General features: G+C 36.3%; 1 protein-coding gene across 1 annotated transcript in view; it reads right to left on the reverse strand.

Moving 5' to 3' along the window:
- The window catches only part of FEZ2 (fasciculation and elongation protein zeta 2), a 30,361-nt gene extending 9,540 nt beyond the window's left edge, over positions 1 to 20,821 (reverse strand). The window contains exons 1-7 of the mRNA XM_019473254.1: positions 20,719 to 20,821; positions 17,250 to 17,366; positions 15,737 to 15,881; positions 11,911 to 12,179; positions 9,069 to 9,149; positions 4,019 to 4,094; positions 1,709 to 1,774 (exon numbers count right to left, since the gene is read on the reverse strand). Coding sequence (XP_019328799.1) covers positions 1,709 to 1,774; positions 4,019 to 4,094; positions 9,069 to 9,149; positions 11,911 to 12,179; positions 15,737 to 15,881; positions 17,250 to 17,366; positions 20,719 to 20,790 — 826 coding nt within the window. The 5' untranslated portion in view covers positions 20,791 to 20,821. The remainder of the gene's footprint in view (positions 1 to 1,708; positions 1,775 to 4,018; positions 4,095 to 9,068; positions 9,150 to 11,910; positions 12,180 to 15,736; positions 15,882 to 17,249; positions 17,367 to 20,718) is intronic.
- Between the last annotated feature and the right edge of the window lie 1,473 nt (positions 20,822 to 22,294).

Below are 22,294 nucleotides of genomic sequence, written 5' to 3' on the forward strand. Positions count from 1 at the left end.
TATATGAAGACCTGTTTGATCCAACACATTTAATGTGAGCATGATGTTTTTGTAATTGTTGCATCTAGCTAGTAGAAAATCCCTGGTGATTTTAAAGTCACGAGCATGCAGAGGTAGGAGGGAACCTCAGTATCAAGCTTCCTAGATCATCCTGTCATATGTTCAGCTAATCTACTTTTATAAGCCTTCTATGCAGAAGATTTCTCCGTTTCCCTAGGCAGCCAGTCTCTTCTCAGTATCCTAGTAATCTGAAAGCTTTTCTGGATAGCTACATCTAAAAATAAGAGCAGACACTGTAAAGAGCACTATTCATTCCAATCAGTTTCTACCAGATGTATTATGATGAAAAGCAAACAACTTTAATTATTGACAACAGTTCATCCTCTTCAGTCAAAGATTCTGCTTCACAAAACTAAAGTTTAGTGCCATCACCATTAAAAAAGAGCACCTAAATGGCTCTCAGCTCATAAGCAAATACATCTGTCTAATATAGGAAGGATTTTCAGAAAGGGTAAGTAAACAATGGAGCAATCAAAGGAATCAACTGAAAGAATCTCCGCATTCTTATTGTATGTGGTAGTTCTGCAACCCTACGTGAAACTTAGAAATGAGCCTCTTCCAACAGGAAGTCTGTCAGAGCTTCTAGAATACTGCATGGCTCTCCTTTCAGATTTTCTGAAGCAACAGCACACTAAATTTCATCCACAACTTTAACCTGAAAGTAATTTCAAATCTCTGCGAGATGAGAGTGATTAGAATCTGTGTAAGAAATACAAAAACCTTTAAAAATCGTATGGAGGGAGTTAAGTCAAATGATTGTATTTGACAAAACAGTGAGACTTGGAAAGCATGATACCAAAAGAAGAGAAAAAGTTTGCAGCATGTGAACATGAAGCAGAACATAATGTACATTTGGGTGGCAAATATAAAGGCATCCATCACCCTTTTGTACACTGTTTGTTCAGACCTTGGGAGTTTAATGCATATGCTAAACTTTAAACACTAAAGAAGATGGTACCATTTATATGTCAAGAATTAAGTAAGAACATAAGCATTAATAAGATCTAGGCAAAAATGAAGTCAGAAGAAAAACGTTTAAAAGTAATTTAACAACCTGGTAACTACCTGGAACAACTCCTTACAGCTAAAGCAAGCAGTGATTTTCAATGTCTGACATTCTATTAGTATAATTAATGTATAAGACTGGAAAATAAATGATTGGTACACAAATCTTTTAAATAAAATGTGAAGAAGGTATAACAAGTAAATGTAAAATAAAGAATTTTTACTATTGGTCAGAAAGTAACACTTAAAATGAAGCTATAAGCACTTTACCTAGCAAATCCATGATTACCATAGGCAGTTTGAATTTCAAGTCTGAAAAACCTATACAACACAAGTTTTTAACTACACCCATTTAACTTTGTAAGCCAGACTGCTCTGCTCCTGCTGATGTCCTTCAGCTATTTGAATATACACCACATACTTTGCTATATTATACTATCACAAACGAAATAAACATATTGTATTTATGAACTATGTGCTCAGAAACCTTGGACAAAAAAAGAACAGAATATAAATGAGAGCTGTGTTTGATAGAAGGGCAACATAATTCATGAATGCGGTAGGACTGCTCTTTTCAAACGCACCTTGTATGTACGTTAAGTTAATTTAGAATTAAAAAATCCCTGCTAAGAAACATACTCACCCTTTAAAATATAGTCTGTTAACAAGCTTGGCACTTTCTCGCTATCCTCTTTCATGGCATGCAGGACTGAAGTATGGAAAAAAAAATATTCAAAAATTTAGTCATAAAGACAACACTGAAAAGAAATACCATGAAGCTGTTCAACTAGTCATAGGGATATTACCACCAGATTAGTAAGAAAACTCTTAACTAGAATGTGAGCAAATACAATGAGACACATCATATCTCCACCTTTCACTTGTGTAATTCTCACTGAACTCTGCAGTAGATGGATGCAAGAGACCCATTTTACATGGTTAATTATTACAGTAAAATGTCATCAGTCATAACAACAAAAAAGCACCTCTTCCCTATAAAAAAAAAAAGATCTCCAAAAGAAAGTCACCACATCCAAAACTAAAATATGCTAACAACTGCTGGAGGGTTGGAAATCTTAAGTAAAAAAGTATGCTCCATCACTCAATTTATTTCCTTGATCTTCATCCTGACTCATGGAATAATGACACTTTTCTGGAGAAACACTGCTGTGAAAGATCTGATGAAAATGTTGGTGTTTTTTTTTCCCCTGAAATGGTGAACATTAGCAACTGTAGCTTAGAAAAATCTTAAATACATGATTGAATTTGGCATTAACTTAGAATAATGGCCAAAATGCCATTTTTGTGACACATATCAAGTCAAAATTGTCCATCCTTGCCTATTTCTGAAGAAGGAAAAACATTTGGACTAGCTCAACTTGACACAAAGAAGCTTGTCTGTTACTCCATAAACAAAAACAATGACAATCCTTTATGAAGTGCTCTGGACACAACTGAAAGAATCAAAAGTACAGGATTATACTGAATAGCAGTACTTCATAAGCTCCAAATTCCTCATATGAGACTCTGAACTTAAAATATAACAAGTGTTTTATTTCAATTTCTATGTTGAAGTAAGATATTAGTGTTCATAACTATGCAATAATACACAGCTTTGATAGGAAAACCAACCAAACAACCCCAAACACCTGCTTTACTGTCTGCCTCAACAACAGCATAGAGAGCGAGTCAGAAATCTGCAACTGAGTCACAGGATCAAGCTCCAACCAGCCCACAGAAGGCAATACTGTTAATACACTTTACAGTGCATTTGTACAAGACATTTTGTTAATAAACGGTCAAACAACACAAAACGTTTTCAGGAGGCTTTAACCTCTCTCTGCTTAATATTGAATTTTTGAGAATATTTTCAAGTGAAATTTAAACATGGCAAGAGGATAAAATTTCTCTGCAGGAGTAAATATAAAATGCAAAATACGTTTGTCACAGAGTAAATATGAATTACCAGCTAAGGGTGTCTACTGCAGAAAAATAAAAGGCATTTAATTCTTGCTTAAACATTTAATTTACTCCAGAATTTGCACAATACTTATTTTCTCTCTCCAGGAAACAACCAATGAGCCTTTTACCATCCCTCAGCCACCTGTGGAATCACAGACCTGTGCTGCTGGAAACTACTACCTTAAGACATAGTTAGATCCAAAGTCCTGCACTGAGATGTGATCAAATACATTGACGCACTCTACCATCTATTTTTAAACTGTTCCTATAAACTTCAAATGGAGATCCCACTGACTCCCAGAGATGCTCTGCTGTATTTAACCACCTTAATAATTAATATTTTAAAAATACAAACTTATTTTTCATGCAAATCAGAATAAAAAAACCAGAGGACTTAGAACTCATAAATAATTTTGAGGATCTAGCCTAAAAAGATGTGAAGAAAGGGGAATTCAAAGCACTGTCAAAACTCTGTTTGGTTTATACTCCCTAATTATTAAAATTTATTAACACACACAGAAAAAAAACCACAGAGAGAAGCAGGCTATTTTAAAGGCAATTAAGTGCATTCATTAAACAACTACTCATAAGCGTCCCGACATCCATTCCAGTTTTTGAAAGTCATTACAATAACCTCAATAAAGCACAGCAAGTTTAAACAAACAGGGTTATATCAGGTACTATAAGACAGTATTGCTAACTTCCATGACATGCGGTATTTCCGTAAGGCCCACCTGTTGAAATAGTGTGAGAACATTTACTTTCTGATACATGCAAGTTTCTAGCCTTCAGGGTTTCAGAGAACAGCTAGAAAACAAACATACCGTGAAGGCTCAGAAAACAAGCAAAAACTGGCCAAAATGCACAGTTAAAAATCATGCAACTTTACATACATGCCATAGGGTAAGGGGGAAGAGATAACTGTATGATTCATTGGTTTTGAGCAACCACAGTTGGAAATACAAAGAGGAAAGGAACTTCACACGCTCACTTTTGGTTAATGTCTGAAGATCTTCAACAGATGGGGGTCCATTTTTCTTCTCATAAGGAATGACGGTTGTTAAGTACTGTCAAATGAAAAACAGAGTTACTTGACAGTCCTTTCATGCAATTATATTGCTCACATTTTATTTTACAAAATATTGTAGCAATTGAAATTGCTAGCCACAAATAAAAGCTTTTCAAAAGATCATATTTCACAAGAGATTAAGATTCTACCTCTCCTATCCCAAAGCTTTTATCACAGAAGCCAACTTTTTTTTTTTTTAAATGATGTGAACATCACTTTAAGAGTCATGCAGCTAAACACTAAAAAGAGGTATTTAAAAAATTGGAGCTGTTTACAGTAAAAAGTTTCTCCATTACTCAGAGCCACCAATAGTAAAATCTTTCCTCTCCTCCCTCTAGAAGTCAACCAGAAGTCCTTCATGTATTTAAAGAACTTCTTACAATGAAATAAATGCTGGAAGAACAACCTTCCCACCACCTCCCCTCAAACAACACTATAAATGCAGATGAACAATTTTCACATTTGCTCTTAAAAAAAAAAGAAAGTATAAACATCATGCAAGTGTCACCAGTTCTATCCAAAAATCAGAAAGTAATTCTTTCTTTCCAGTAAGTACATTTAAAAAAAAAAGAAAAAGAAAAATCTTTGCAGGTAAATATTGATTTGCCTTCAGATCATTTGGGAAACTGGTAACAGTCAGCTTTTTAAAGGATTCCAGAGCACAACTGATACAGGCTGGGGGGGGGCATGAAGTAAGGCATTCAGGTTTGTACAAGTGTGCTAACAAGTATTTGGGGGGAAAAAAACAAATCTTCAAACTCGGCATATGCTATGTTTGAACAGCCTCAAAAAAAGCCATAGAATTTTCTCAGTGACTGTGTAACTCTTACTAAGAATGTGAAACATTCCAAGCATTTTGACAGATCAAAGAGCATTGCCCAGTCCCAGCTCAGAAGGTGATGTACAGCCCTCTGCACAAAGAAAATTAGACTGCCCTACAGTTAGGTGAAAATGAAAACGGACAGCTTTCACCTTCTGACCCTATACACTTCCAACCAAAAGGTACAAAGCAAGCCTGATTAAACATAAGAACCCACCATTTGGATTTTGATTTAAATTTTCAGTTTTAATAGTCAAGTATGCCAACAGATTGTTTCAAACCAACTCCACTTTTGTTCTATTTACTCTTTGCTGAAATCTTTCCTTCTTGTCAGCTTTAAAACAAAACAAACCCCCCCAAACAAAAACACACACACAAAAAAAAAAAAAATCCCAAACCAAAAGTTTTCTTAAATCTTTCTGGATTTTCCTACTTGGAGTGCAACCAAGATTTATTTTCAAACTCTTGAAGTAACCCTGTTGCTCTAAGATTTTTGTTAAATGCATTTAGGCCACATCTTACTTTGCAGCCTATATGAATGCATATTATTTTTAAAGAGGTCATAATTTCAAAAGTACTGAAATCACTGGAATTTCCCTAATGAAAAAGCTTCCTGAAATCTCCCTCAATTCAATTTTTAAGAATTTAACAGGAACTTTATTCTGGGTTAACAGCTACAAGGCAGTAGGCAAAGCAACCCTCTATCTCTCATTCAACTTGAGATATGTGTGGTTCTCCGCGTAACAATCAGAAAACATGTTATATACAAGGTCTCCTTCTCTCCGTAGCAGCACTTCAGCAAGTCAAGTGTAACTCAGACTCTGCTGAAGGGGTTCACTTTGCAGAAGAAGATTTAGGGCTGCCAAACGCAGCTATAACCGTCACCATATTTAGAGCGGGCTCATGTACCTCATGCCCAACCATATCCTCTGCCTAAAGGCCAGACAGACTCAATTCTGTGTAACTTAAGGGAACCTATTGTACGGGATGTACTGACACCTCACCAAGACCTTCGGCAAACACAGCGCGCTTTTCTCCCACTCTATTCCTTTTGCATTTTCTCCCATCCACTTAGCACAGCAGAGGAAAGCATGCAATGCTTCTTAGGAAACAGTCAATTTTCAATTGCTTTTCCAGCAGATGTAGCCAACAGGTATCATTAGAGATTTGCACTCTTAAGAAAATTACCGGAATCAACAGCTAGATATAAGGCTGTTAAATCTTCAAATGTCAGAGATGAAAGTAGATCTACTAACTCAGAAATCAGATCCCAGGCTGTCATTTCCAGCCTTCAGAATTAAGTGGCATTCTACCCTTTACCTCGACAATAAATTACTAGGACATGTTTCACTGGACCAAATACCAATATTCCCTGTTTTCCTTCTCCTGTAAATTCCACCTTCCAATTTTCCTCTCTAACAGTAATAATTAAAAAAAAAAGTAATTTCTTTTAGTTTCTAGAAATCACCTTGTTTGTCTCATCAATACTTTGCTGCTGCAACAATAAGTCTCTATAATAGCACCATAAAAACAGATTCCCTGAATTGCTGTGTGAAGGATAACATATTATGAAAAGGACGAAAAAACGACTAAAGCGTAGCTTACTGATATGCCCAAGTGTTAAGTCTACTGTGACCTCTAAATTTTTGAAGCAGATTTGACAATATGATAAGCAGCAATTCCCACTGCAATTTGTAATCAGCCATAGAAAGTGTTCATTTCGATTTTTAGGCATATTGAAGATGACTATCTTGAATTTTCTTCCGGAAATATGATCACAGAAAGAGCTACCAGCATTTCAATGGCTTTTATGCAGTTGGTGGTGTTTTTTCCAGCTGCGTTATCAGATGGGAACAGGTAGTTCCCACTGGAAGTTTCTCTTTAAACACTGAAAAATTCCAAGCCATTTTCACCTGTCTCTCAAACACACACACAAAAAAGGACTAAAATTTTAAAAAGGAAAATACCCCCTATCAGAGTAATGCTACCCAGAAAATAGTAAAGGTGGTAAATACCATTAAAATTAAAGACTGAATAGAGTTCTGAAATAACTGTACAAACTTGTCATAAACTTTATGCTGTCACTTTATGTGTATGAACTTCTACCTTCTAAGGTACACAAAAAGATTGTCTGTCCTTGCATTTTTTTTGGACCACAACTCCAGATTGGTAAATAACTTCCCCGCTAGCAAAAAACACCTGAACATGAGTTTAGAATGACAATACACCCTGAAAAAACACTCGAATCTTCTGAGAGCAGCACTAAGCAACTGAGCATCTGATACTTTTTTTTTTTTTACTTTGCAACTTGCTGCAATAAGAAGATGACACCAATATTTTAAAAGCAGGGCCAGGGTTTGGTAATGTGACAAAAACCAACCAAACAAAAAAACCCCAAACAAAAAACAAGTGCCATAGAAAAATGGATTTCCAGGACTAAATCAGAAAAGAGCTGGTATCTTTCCTACCTTTTTCCCCCATTTTTCATTTTAAGTTCTTATTATTTCCATGATTGGCTTTAGGATACAGGAAGAGAAAAAAAACCCCATAAACCTGCTAGCAAGGATATAGTATAAGATAAATCAGGGGAAAAGTATGATCAACATGAAGAATAACATTAGCAAACTAACTCAAAAAATGACTGGAAGAGTTATCCAATCAGTGTTATTGTCAATACGTGATTATGCTACTTATGTCTAGAAAGTTAGGAGGCAGTCAAAGAAGAAAAGGTATATTTGAATGGAGACATGGATATAAAAAGTCTTTTAACCAAAAATAAGAGGGGCTGGCATAGCTAAATATGTTCACTTTATGAAAATACAAGATATTTAAAATAGCTAAAGACACAGGTAAACAGCTGTAATTTATTATTAAATGGTAAAGATAGCAAAGAAAAAAAACCAGCACAGCTATTACTTTACCAGTATTGAGATAATGTAGAGTGATAAAAACTCTGTTAGGTAAGCTCTATGCATGTGTTCAAGAACCCCAAAGCTGGGGACAAATAGTTGGATCTATGTATTCATGAACTCTCATACATATACCTGGCTTGAGAAAGAGGGCAAAGTGCATGATTTCTAACCTCATGATTCAGGAATGACTTGAGAGGAGTTGTTTTACCTCCTGAACTCCTCTGCAGGATACTCCAGACATCTTCCAGACAAAAGCCTAATCAGCCATGACTTCTAAACTACCAGGCAGTTTATTGCCTCAATGGACTTCTCACCAGGGGGGGAAAAAAAAATTAAAAAAAAAATCTAACGCACTCCTCTGACACAACTGCATAATCTATAATGGGTGGGTATGCGTTAAATAATGTAAAATACCAATATTTTGTAATGTGTGCCAAAAGCCTAAACAATAGCATAAGCATTAACACTTTACCAAAATACAGAATGCATTTAATAAAATACATACTACAGTTCTGAAACAAACAATTAAGTATTACTTTGAAATAAAGCATAAGAATCTTGCTACTTAGGTATATGTAACATCTACAGAGATATCCACTGAAGCTCGGTCTCCGTGCCATATATTTCAACATTTAAACAGTCAATGAAAAGACACAGACTTGCCTATGGCTTATGTCTTCTATATCAGTAATCTGCATTGCACACATTTGGCTGCTTTTAACATCATGCAGTTTTCAAAGGCAAAAAGACATAGAAGAGAGTCCATGCATTTTCCAGATGCTACTCTGTTTTTAGATATATCAGCTCTGAACATTCGAAGAAAAAAGAAAACAAAACTTTTTTTCAGTTGTAGATATTGCCCAAGTCCTTAATGATGAAAGCTGAAATGTTATGTCTAACCTGATACGTATTCTTTGATTGGATATTAGATTTTTACAGACATGCAATGTATTTAAAGCATGCATTATGCCAAAACAGACTTTTAGTCTGGGGTAAGAAATAAGGGTTATTATTTCAGTGCATCAGGCTATCAAGTCCTGACTATCTTGAGCTGTTGAAGAGAGAAAGGGACTGCAGGCTGGTCAGAGTCCTGAGGCAGGGAAAGAGTACCGATTCCAACAGTTTTGTCCTATTTTTCCTGTCTCAGCATTTATCTTCAACCACTGTCAATTTTCAAGATCTCAGCTCCTACCGAAAGTGCAGGCAAAGAATGAGGAAAAGAGAGAAGATAGCCCAGCACCTGTTTCTCTCCACCTGAGTTTCCAAACGTGTGGCGGAAGCCATTCTGTATGACATTTGAGATCCCTTCCATGCTGAAGCGCTAAAAGTAGTGAAAACATAGCAGAAAGAAAAAAAGGGACAGAGAAAAGTTCAGAAGACTATTAATCAGCATTTATCAAGACTATAAAAGACGAATGACAAAGACAAGCTCTAAGATGTATTTCAGCACACTTCTATGTTTTCATTCACCTACTTAATTTTTATAATTAAAAAGCAAACCTTATAATGGCAGTTAAGCAGTATATCTACATCAAAATTAATCAAACAAAATCTTCAGACTGCAGACCCAATAATCGAGACTTGCCTTTTAAGGTTGTTTCATTTTGAAATGTAAAAAATAGTATTTTTGAAAGTTTAGTTCACAGTACAATCTCCTTTAAAATTCGTGTTCGGGCAATATACTTTTAGAGACACCGCTGATACCCATTTTTCAGATTTTAAGCACCTACTAGAAACACTGTTCAGAGGCACTCATTTTCAGCTCTGCCTCTTTAAAACATTTAATGCTTTCATGCTTCCTTTTCCACAACTGAAGCAACAATTAGTAGTCCCCTTTTTTTGCAATATGATAAAATACACACAATTAGTTAATAATGCACCCATATTAATTTCAAACTCCATTACATGGAATCTTGGAATCCAAGTAAAGAAAAATTAATATATAATCCAACCACTGTTTTTTTCCTTGAACTTTGTAATCCTTTTTGCTTGCTGGAGAAGACAAGTAAAAAGAAAAAAAATCAAAACAATTTTGAAGTTTAGCATGAGATATAAAAAAATCAGCAACTGACAAGAACATAAAAAGAAGAAACTGTCAAGCTGCTGACATAGGGCAGTATGATGCGCACACCTCAGCATGCTTATCTGAATGTATTTATTTATGGGAGGGGGAATAAAATGTGCTGGAATACAGTATTCATTTGCTTTCTAAAGCACAATGAGGTCAGTAAATAGACACAGATGTTGCCAAAGCCATCTTAATTCTTTTAAGATACCCTGCTTGAAGTAACTGGTATCTTCAAGCCCTGACTATTTTTAATTACTCCCCAGTTTGCCCTTGTGAGAGAGGTTAAAAGTTTTAGAAGTCTAAGAAAGTGATTTACCCAAAGACCGTATCAAGGACAAAGAATTAAAACCTCTGTTTATTAAAATTCAATTACAGCATAAACAGAGGAATTGATTTTCTTAACAGTATGAAAATTTAACCTTACTTCCAAGCTTTGTATTTAAATGAGACTTCATTATACTTTTTTAACAGAAACTCACTCTTCACAAAGTTACTTGAACGTACTATCTGTATGCACATTCTCAGCACTTCCTTAAAAAAAAGAAAAAAAGAAAAAAGGGGTGTTGAAGGAAGTAAGCTTGTACCTCTTTCTGGGAGAAGGCTCTCAAATCTATACTTGGTAATAGTGAAAGCTATTTTCAAATGAACCACACATATGCAGGCTACAGTCTTACTCGAGAGCCAGTTTGTTCAATCCCTCTCAGAAAGCAATCTGACACATCTGTATCTTGAAGCAACCAAATACAAATGTGTCTTATATTGGGACCACTCACAGTTATACTTGAAAGCATCATTCAAGTCTCTAAACTTGAAACTAACCAGAATAGCTTACGAATCACTTGACTCAAGTTTCAAAACCAAATAATTATTTTTCTTTCAAGTTAGAATACCACTTTTTATTTTTCCATGACTGAGAACCAAAAAGAAGTACATTTGAACTTTACACTGTGCTCTTGCAAAGGGATGACAATTTTGTATTGTTTTCCAGACATATACTTTCTTAAGAGTTCCATTTAAACTTAGCTATGTACACAAACACTTTTCATTAGACGGAGAAGATCAGAACTCCATTTGGGTTATATCACAGGTATCTTATCCTTGTAAGTTTAGAAATAGATTCTGAAGAATTAATATTTCATTACAAATGTCTATTCCTTGTGTTTGAAAACCAACCCCCAAAACCTTCTGATGTCAAACCGAAGCATTCTTTCTGGGACTTAGCTAAGATCTACAATGCATTAAGCACATTTTCTGCATCCTATAAGAGACACTAAGAAATTCTAACGTTAATATCCCACTTAAGTAATTTAAAATTATACCTGACAGATAAGAAAGAAAAAAATTGTATTGACAGGATAATAACCTGATTTCTTTCATTCTCTGCCTTCTATTATTCAAATTCTGTTTGAAAGACATTTTTCCTTTTGTTACTATGTTCTGTAAAGAATAAACCAAATCATCTCCTTCCTGTACACCTGCACTACACTTTGGCCTCACCCCTGTCTCTCGTTGGACATAGTAACTCAGCCACAGGTTTCAAGAGATGCAGGGTAAGACTTTTACTTTTTTCCTACCTAAAAACCAACACGATCAATAAATATCTGTACAACTACACCAACAATAATACTGAATCTCCTGCAAGACTAACAGTGGTACACATACTAAAATTCACACAGTGAAACCAAACAGATAAATGAGTTTGCCTACTGACAATAGAACACACAGCAGTACATCCAAAGACAGTATTTTTTTGCAAGAAAGGTATGCTGATTCCAGGCTAATTTGCAAACAATAATTAAAAAAAAAAAATCTTTTTTGAGTATGAGAAGAGCAAAAGGTTATATGACCTTGTGAACAAAATAATCTCAATAGGAAGTGCCTAAGTCTTGTCTGCGAATGAAGGCATGGAAGCAGGTGTACCAGGTATCTTGTTATAATCTAGGACTACTACTTCCCACAGGGAAAAAACAAAAAAATATTTTGAATGTATAAGTAGTTACAAAAATTTTCTTACTGTTCCAGGCATATGACCTCTTTCTTGTTTGCCATTCTGAGGACTACCATTTTTCAGCTTCTTTTTCTTCTTTGCCGTTTCTTTGTGTTCTCTCTGTTTGTTTTGTACTTCGATGAGGACAGAAATGAAGCTGTTTTTCACTTCCTTCTCAAACTCCAACTCATCTCGTAGAGCCAACTGCTGTACCAGTTCCTCAGAATAATCCTTAATAGCAGTCTCAATTTCTTCTAGCAGTTCATTTAACTCGGCAACAGACAATCTTTTTACTCCTATAAATAGTTCATATAAAAAGTAATCTGTTAAGATTTTTAGCATGAGAATACTTGTGGGAATTAGAAGAAAAAAAAGTACTCTGAAATTTTTCAAAACAAAAAATTCAATTCTAAAACTACATAGAACAAAACAATATTCCTAAAGGAATAAACACATCACAGAGGCAACTAGATTAGCAACAGGAAGATGGTTATACTTTCTTCTTATTTCTGAGAAATCTGAGATAATCTGCAAATATGAAGAGCATATTGTAGTTAAGGAAGCTGAAGTTAAGCGCTAAACTTCTAATACTGACACCTCTGTTAACTATTACTTTCCACCTACACTCACTGTTCAAAGTAAAATGTCTCCATATTTTCTGACACAATAATCAACACTTCGGCATTTCTGGAATCCTTGGATTTTTGACCTGCAGTAATATAGAAACTATAGTCTATGAGCGAGGGAATCTTCTTGGGGACATTGCTAAGGTATTCATGCATATTAATAAAAGCTTGCACCAAGCTTTTCTGATAATATTTTTAGATGCATTTAGTAGAAAAACCAACAAAATCCTCCACATTTTCTTTGGCTGGGGATTGTAGTCAAAAGCATGGCCTTGTATTGCCTGAAACAAAGACTTAGATCAAAATTAGCTGACAGGCTCATTTCAATCAAAAATAAGCATTAATAGTTTTGAGAAAGCATGAGACTGAATTGGTTAAAGCTAAATCAGAAGACTGTACAATGTCAGTTTGGAAACAAAAAACCCCTCCAGGTTTGCATTTTAAAGGTACATTTTAAAGGGTCATGTGTTATAGAGAATGAAACTATGACCAAGAATAATGTTCTGAGGCTTGCTGGGTTAAAATTGAGCACGTTCTTTGAGGACTGCTTTCCATTCCCAATTAAGTCTGACACACCTAGGAAGCTAGTAAGTCCCATCAGTTGCTATGTCAAAGAACATCATTTGCATTGGCATTTGAGAAACAGCTAGTCCTGGTTACACTGAAGGGTAAAATCCATTTAAGGACACTGCATAGATGTTCGTAATGATTTGGTTACGTTGAATTAGTCTAGTAAACGTCATGTCTAAAAAAATTGTTATAGGGGAAAGTGCCTATGGACAAGTGTTGAAAAACACAAATAAGGCCACGAACTACAAAAAAGTATAGCTCTTAGAAGCGTCAAAGGTAGTAGGTGAAAAGTGATTTCTCTCTCTTAAATTACAGCAGGGAAAACTGATTGGGGAATGCTCCTTGTCACTTACTTACTAAAGAAAAAGCAATGAAACCTGTTAAGGCACTTCTCCGACAAGGAGCCACAGTTTTTCAGAGTAGCTTAGGCCTTAAACTCTGTTCAAATGCTGTAACAGTACCATATGCTTAAGGATCTAATCTTCAAGTAGCTTGAACCATCCATCGCCTATATTGTTGTTTAAACTATTCTAAATATGTAGCATGCAGGTTATGGCCTCTACACGTAACACAGATCTTGGCTGTGCTCACAGTCATTGCACATACCACAGTAGGTCTTACCACAGCAATAACTTTTTGCAAAGTCAACTCTGGCTGTCAGCAATAGCAAATAGCAACATCAACTCAAACATAAGCAGGGGGAAGAAAGGTAAATTCAGCGACAAGATTATGTGGTGCTCTGTGGCTGCAAGTCACAGAATAGGCCTTACAATCTGTGAAACTGAGTATACTCTGTAGTAAAAACTAATATGAGTAAGTTCCATATGCATTCAGTACAAAGGACAGTCTAAAAAGCATAGGTTGCACCCCTGTTTCGTTTTTGTGAAAGAAGATTAGAGAGAGCACCAGTGAGTCCCAACACTTAAGAACCAGCTTCACAGCCAAAGTAACAATTGTTCCAAAAACATAGGTGCAGATGACCCAACTGCAGTCCCGACTTGTTTATGATAGATCACTTGTCGTTATCAAAGCCTACAAAAGGGCTACATAGGAACTACTCAGCTGATGCAGGTGAGTGAAGACAGAGTAATTCAAATGCAGAAGACTAACTGGATTAAATCTTAGATATGTAGGCTAAAGGACTCACCTGCGTAACCAGAGCTGTAACTGGTTTTATTCTTGGACTGTCTTAATACATGTCTTTTCCTATCCAAGAAAAAAGTAAATACAAGCTTTGATTTCCTGCTCTCAATCCTAAACATTAACGCCTCTGACTTGTCTTATAAAAGCCAGACAGTTTCTAGGAAAACCCTGCAACAATTTCAGAGATGCAGACTAACTCTGAAGCAGCTTCGCACACAAAAAAAGGTAGCAAGAACTTTTCATAAAATAGTGACCTGAAAGACATGAAAGCAGATTCTGAGAAACTGGTGAAGCGAAGTTAAATTATCTGCCAAAGTAACTCAAGGCATTGTTTGGTCAAGGCTGACCTTTAAACCATAAAGATGCAACAGACAAGATGAACTCCTGAGGCAAAGCAAAATAAATATGATATGAAATACCAAGCAAGCTTGATTAACTCCAAACCTAAGGACATATGGAACTGTCAGAAAAGCAGGAAGCCCTGCTGAACAGGATACACTTTGCTTTCACATTCCTGAAATTTATGTGTTGAGACAGCTAGGAGTCCAACCATGAAAATGGCATCTCCTCCATAAATCTGAAGTGTAGCAGAAACTGTAAGTCATGTCACAAAAGGCCAGCCAGTTTTCTGAATCTTCTAGAGAATTTATATCACTGACCCAGACTACAGGAAAGAAAGCACCAAACTTTGTAAGAGGGACCAAAGTAGAAGGATCATCTAGCAAACATTCTTTGTGTTCCTATCACCTTCTAGAATTGATTTTGACAAATACGCATATGAAAAATTTCTATCATGAAACTGATTAATCACAGGTTTCTTTTACATACAGTTCAACCTACTACAATTAAACTATACATGTAATTTCTCCTTTCCTTTTGTATAGGAAAGAACAGATGATTTCATTTGAGCAGAAGAAGATACAAAGTCTTTTTTTTTTTTTCACTTTTAAGCTTTTTGAAGAGGAATGGAAGGGGAGGAGAGAAAAATATGCAAGGTCCTTATGGGGGTGGGGTGGGAAGCAATGGTTGCCTTATTTTTGTGTTACTGTGTATCAAGATATGTTGCAGTGACTGAAACAGTACCAAAGAAACACCATTTTCTTTATTTACTGCATAGCTTTCAAGAGCTTTAGCTAATCTTCTTAAACACAGTGTACTGGCCTCAAGGAAGTGTCTCACTTTAAAATATAGAAATTAATAAAGTTTAATAAAAATGATCGACTTACCACTTTACGTATGAAGGGACCTCATTCCAGTGAATCAAGCTTCAGCACATTTGTTTTAATTTAAAAATAAAACTTCATAGAACTTCATTCTAAGTTATGAAAGCTGACAAAGGTAAGTCTTCTATTTATGTTCTAGATCTAGTTTATCCTTTCAGACCATTTTGAAAACATTTTTGAATGCAGATATTTCATAAGAAGGGCTTGCTATAAATCAAACACATGGCAAACTTACCCTTTAAACTATTTTCAATAAGCATAAGAGCAAAATACTAAATAAATATCACTTACTCTCTTCATAGCTGTTGTTTGTACTGGATCTCTTGAGTGTCTGAATTTCCTGGGAAAGTATGGAGAGCCGATCTGACTGGGTGGGCGTTTCATCATCTTCTGGATCAGGTGATTCCTGCATCATTTCCTCTATTTCTTCAATGACCTTCAAAAAATGAAAACCCTTATGAAAACCCTCCTGCACAAAGAGAAACAGCCTTCAATTTGAAGCAAAGCTGTTAAGAGCTTAAGGGTTTTTTTTTTTACTTTCAATTAGCGAAGATGCTGCTGGATGAAACTAATACCAAGACTGGATGGAAGAGAATCAACAAAATCATATTGACATTTCCCCCCCATCCTTGGTCTCTGAGAATAAGCCTACCTTTTTAAGGTAAATTGGTGATCTGATAACAAGCAGTGTGTTGAAACTACACAGTTATTTCTATATGAAGGTATGCATGGTTCTGCTTAAGAGAACTAACTAAAGAGTGAGCTAGAATATCTTTCCTGAGTATTCAGTTGAAGGAAAACAAAACAACAAAAAAAATCAATTACCTCCCCAACCCCCCATTTCACTATACTTCTCGAAGCAAAAAAAAAAAGCTCTGAATAACCTGAAAATCTACTGTGCTTACGAGAAGTTTTATGAACTGATCCATCATAACCTGCAGCTGATTTGCATCCCTGGGCGTAAGACCTGAGCTGGACAGAAAGTATGACAGCAGAAATCCTGTGCATAGAGCACTTACTTTTCAGTATAGAAATGACCGTATTTCTACAGGCTAAATTATTAACTGAACAGCTGAATAAATAACACATCAACTTTTACAGGTTTAAAGGCTGTAGACAGTGCTGAGATCCACCTCAGTAAAAAAGAGCTGAGGCAGTTCAAGCAATCCTGTCTCTCACACTCTTAATAACCATGTTCAGAGTTCACAGGTAACCATTTAAACAACAAGAAAATATATTCTTGCGTTTGCTTACTAAAGCAGGATCTTAATGGACAGTCATTAACCTTACTCAGAAGAGCAATTTTCAAGATAACTTAAGTAAACCCATGGATTTGGAACAGAAGCCTTTAGACACTAAGTAATTTGAAAGCTTAGCAGCAGAACTGCTGATCTGCTCTCATACTAGGCAAAAGCTTCAAAGAATTCTCACTAACCACAAAGCCCCATGAAGATATGAAGGGCCATACAGTCGTGCCGGAAAACTACAAACTCTAAAGTAGCACCAACATTCTGAAAATATTTTTGCTTCTTAAAACTTATATTTAATTTGGTAGTATTTCTGACTAATTCATGGTAAGAAATGTATAAAGATTTGATCACCCTGGACTATCAACCTCACCTGAAGCATTGGAGTACTTTTCAAATCTGAATGATGTAGTAATATCTCACACGTTATTACGACCCTAAATCAAGAACGATCAAGAAGCTTAGCTATGGTGAACAGCAAGGAAGAACAACAAAAAATAATTACAGACTAAAAGAAAATACTACACCAACAACACTGTCTTTGCGGAACACTTTACCTGCTCTGCTGTGAAGAGTGGTTCATCATTGATGCAGGAAACAATGATAGAATGCATATCCAACTGTTCTCTCAGCTCTTCGTCATCTGACAGGTCAAGGTTCAAGTTATCATTTACCTAGAAAGCATGAAAATGTGTATTTATATAAATACACATACACATTTGTGTGTGTTTATATATATATATAAAATACATGTGCATATATAAAAAGCAAAAGGGTAACCAATATTGAATTACAAGAATGAAACAGATTCCTTGCCCAAAATAATGGAATCAATGATTCTTGCTGTCAAATACCTAGAAATTGAGGGACCTTAACAACTGAAGTCAAAACTGCAATTGGAGAAAGTTAAAAAAGCTGTCAGTCTTTAAAGTCTTTAAATACCCTCAGCATATAAAGACCATATACACAATGACACGCAGATATCTGCAGAGAAGGCAGTCAATCCAATGTAGGTATGTAAATCTTAGATGAAGATAGACATTTGTCAGTGTGGGGTGAAAACCTATCTATAATCTCTAACAAGTCAAAACTGCAATTGGAGAAAGTTAAAAAAGCTGTCAGTCTTTAAAGTCTTTAAATACCCTCAGCATATAAAGACCATATACACAATGACACGCAGATATCTGCAGAGAAGGCAGTCAATCCAATGTAGGTATGTAAATCTTAGATGAAGATAGACATTTGTCAGTGTGGGGTGAAAACCTATCTATAATCTCTAACATTACACAAACCTGTTATTTTACGTGCTTTTATAGTTATACTTTTTCACATAATAAAAGACACGAAAAAAGTTGGTTTAAAAACCAGAACATGGTTATCACCCCAGATTATTTTAAAAATATATTGTTTAATATCTTAGGGTCTTTTCAAAAAGAAACAGAATTAACACTGTTCCCACACATATACCATCAAATTACACTCATTCTTCAAAATCAAAGATGTACATACAGTAAAAGAAAAGTTTTAAGTCCCCTCCTTAATCAGTCAGGTATATTTTACTCTCACACAATGATATATTCTAGTTTTACAAAGTTGTTTGCTTTTTCTGCACTTTGTCTGTTACTAGATTCCAGCCCAATCAACCCAGAAAAGGCCCCCAGCCCCCAAAAGCCGCAACCCCTAACATTTGACATTTTGAGCTCAATCGCTTTAACTGATCTTTGGGCTAATTTACAAGCATTATGACTAGCTGTATAAAGTCCTTGGTCTCACCGTATCAGTTTTCAATTTTTGTTGTAATTCCTCCAATTTTCCCAGTTTCTTCAGAAACCTTAATAGCTTTCAGATTAATTTTGAAGATGCTACTGATACCCCCAGACAGCTAGTCTATAGGGGAAAACATACAATTTGTGTTTCTTCAGCCATCAGAATGAAGTCCAATGTCCACTTTTTTCCAGAATCTGAATTCCAATAACCATGCAGTGACAGGGCACCACTAAGAATATCTGTTCACCTACTGCACAGATACATCCCAGTTTTGACATTCTTTAATGTCTGCAGTCCTCAGATGTTTTTCTGTGTATATAAGGATTATGACAACAACTATGGGATAGTAAGCAAGGATAACAGTTTATCTAGAAGGAGGTCAGCTTCCCCTCCTGACATCTCCAGAAACAACATTTTGAGAGACTATCAGAATATATTCTGATAATTTAGGCTAATAAACCACCTAAACCAGCCCAAGCTACAGCTGATGCCAAAAGGACCACCTGGCCTTCCACCCAGCCACACTCCATGCCTGTTTCTGCCCTCACACTCCTACCAGGGAATGACTTGTTTAAAAGTAATCTAGCAAAAATACAATAAACAAGCAATTGCACAATCCTGTTCCTTTTACCACTGCACAACACTTCCACCCAACTACTTCTTTCACCGTCAGAGCCACATACAAGTGTTCACAGATCTGTGATGTGAAGCAACAAAGATTAGATGAATCAGTCTCATTCACCTTACATTTTTTTCCTACTAAAACAGGAAGGACTGTGCTTAAATACTTTAAGCACACATTCAACAGCATATTATTAGTTTCAAACGCATCAAGGAAGTGTTGCTTAGCTGTTAGTATTCATTGTAAGAAAGTTAAAACAAGCTACTAGCTGGTCCGTATGTGCTGTCACATACCCAGAAATACTGCTGAAACACAGAGAAGCAGAAAAAAAAGTATGTCAAACGCTCCCAAACAGATGGGCTTTACACATCAAAAGGCATGCCAGGTGGATTGAAAGCTGAAAAAACTTGAGATATGTTTAATCCATAAACTGATTTTCCCTACACTGGCAGCATACCTAAGATTCTTTCTAATTCAGCAACACCACTTTACCTTTTTTTATGTAGTTCTCTCAAAACTTCCTGCAAAGAACTTACAAAACCTGTATGAACCATTTTTTAATATTGTACCTAGTTTCTTATCAAGAAATCCATCAGTCTTCCGGTCCATTTTTCAGTCATGCAACAAGGTCACAGCATGGGGGGTTTTAAGTCTTTTTACTTTAAATGTAAGGATTTAATTACTCTAAAAACACTTAGAAAATCTGAACAAACACTGTAATAAAAATTAGAATAAACACAAGTCAAATTCAAGGGATAATCATCAGACTCAAATTGAGAAAGCGATTTCCAAATTGCCATCTTCCCCTGCTGAACCCTAAAGTATCCATCCTCTTCAGCAGAACAATCTTTGTTCCTGTCACAGTAAAAAGTAGCTGTGGATTATATAATGGATGGCAGAAGTCAAAGCATTAGCCTATTCTCAGGCTACACACGCAGATATTTTTACAACATAACTCAGCTTCACTATGTTGAAAAGATAAGCCACTTGTTTCCTCAGAAGACCTGGGAGATGAGAATTCTTCCTAGCTTTTCTTCCTGAAGCGTTTTAATCCACTTTTAAGATCAGAGGACAACCCTTTCTATAAACCTCTCTGAAGGTCTTCATTCCCTGCTCCCTCCCCAGGCAACTATTCTACTTGTTAAATAAGAAAACCAAAACAAAACAAACTCTTGCACTTCAGTGTCTCCTGGGTCACCTTTCCTGTAAAAGAAGCCACTTTAGTCTCCACCTGACTGCAGAATGAGATGAACTTAAAAAAAGTCCACACTGGATTTACTAAATTAGAGTAGTCGCACCTCTTTTCCTTCCTTACCCAGAATAGTGTTCAACATGAAACAGAGAGTAGAAAGATTTTATATGAAACACTTTCTCATTTTACAATTTTTTCTATCATGCTCTGGCTCTAATGAACATCCATCTAAAACTAACCATGAATTATTTTGGAAGGAGATGCAAACATACATCAACGGTTGTTTGATTTTTTGATTTTTAAAAACCTCTCATGTATAACGCCAAGCACTAAAAATATTTTAAGCCATTTAATAACAACACTCTTTTATACAAATGCAAATTGTTTTATTTCCCTGCTGAGTATAAAAGATCCAAAGAGGGTATTTTTTCTGATCAAAACTTACCCCTTTTTCTGAAAGATTCAGTGTTGGCAAGTGCAAGGCTCTGGTGTGGGAAGATTTCCAGTCAACTGGCATTACGTTACCATAATTATCAGTCAAAGCATTCCAAATCCTGGAGAGAGGAATAAAGGAACAAAAATGCAGACCTTAAAACAAGTAGCAACTGATCAGCAGCAAACATATTTGTAATGATAATATATTTCTATCAACAACTATTTTTTCCTCCCTAAATATTAATCTACAAGTTACTGACAATACTTTTATAATGTTTTGGAGCTAAGAGAAAATGTTTTTTTGATAAACATAATTTATTTCCCTTTTTAAACCAACAATGTATGCACAGCGGCGAAATAAAACAATGCGATGAAGAGACAGCTTCATCACTAGTTATATAACCATACATCTTTTTGGGTAGTGGATGAGTCCTTCCTTTAATGAAATTTGAGCTCAGCTACAAATTCCATTCCTAGTGGTTCCTGTTTTCCTTGCCTTTTGCACATTAAAATCAGGAATTAGCAGAGGCCGAGTAGCAAATTCTGAGCCAAATCTTTTTTTCTTTCTTTCCATTTATCGCAGAATAATGAACATGCACAAATTATACTAAAATTCTGCAATAGTTCAGTTTTACCCAGAAGTACTCTTGCTGAGCTTAGCCCACCACTCTTGCCTATAGTTGATCTTAACTGTGTCTACGACATACAGCCTCTCTGGCTGTACTAGAGGCTTGCATATGCAGCCCTATTCTGCTATACCAGTTCAGATTTTGAAACGGAGCAGCCCTGTTAGCAGGTTGCTGCCTCAAGTCAGCTAACAAACCCTGCCTTTAAGCGCTTCGCTGCGGGTGCATGTTTGGAGTGGTTGCCTAGCTAGGCTCAGAGGAGGTCAGAGGAATGGCTGAGCCAGACGCAGAAGGGCAGACAGAGCCTCACCACTGCACAACATGTCTCTGATTCATGGTTCTTTGAACTTACCTCACTGCTTATACCATAGATATCAAGTCTTTTGCTAACAGGTTTTTTTTTCCCCTTCTCTTAGAATAAGACATACAATTTAGTTACCCCAAAGTAAAAGAAAAACTGCAGTATTTTTAATGAAGATAAGTTCACTGAAAATTATTGTAAAATAACAAGTATAAATACTTGTAGAACAATGTTAAAAACAGGAAAGCAGCATAGATCAGAAAGGCTCTATCGCTCAGGGGAAGAAACAATTATCACAGTTGCAGCTGAGATTTTGTTCTCCATCTGCGTTCCGTACTTTCCGTGTTTAATTTCAAACACTGAAACAGTGGGCATTTTGCAAGAAGCTAAACAAACGCTACCCTCAGTCACTGCATTTCAGAACAGCTACTTTTCCTTACCCCAGAGATAAGAGGCACTAGGATGCTCACGCACTTCCTTGGCGGTGAGGGGAATAAAACCAGAAGGCTCGACGGCAAAGCAGCGCCGGCGGCTCGGCCGCCCCTGCGCCGCGCAGGCTGAACAGCCCGCCTGTCCCCGGGTCCGGGCCCGGGCCCGGCGGCTCCCAGCTGCGGCCCCGCGGGCGGGGAAAGGCTTCAACTCCCCCCGCCCACCAGCCC

This window comes from Aptenodytes forsteri, unplaced genomic scaffold, assembly GCF_000699145.1.
Source record: "Aptenodytes forsteri isolate BGI_AS27 unplaced genomic scaffold, ASM69914v1 Scaffold309, whole genome shotgun sequence".
Taxonomy (NCBI): Eukaryota; Metazoa; Chordata; class Aves; order Sphenisciformes; family Spheniscidae; genus Aptenodytes; species Aptenodytes forsteri.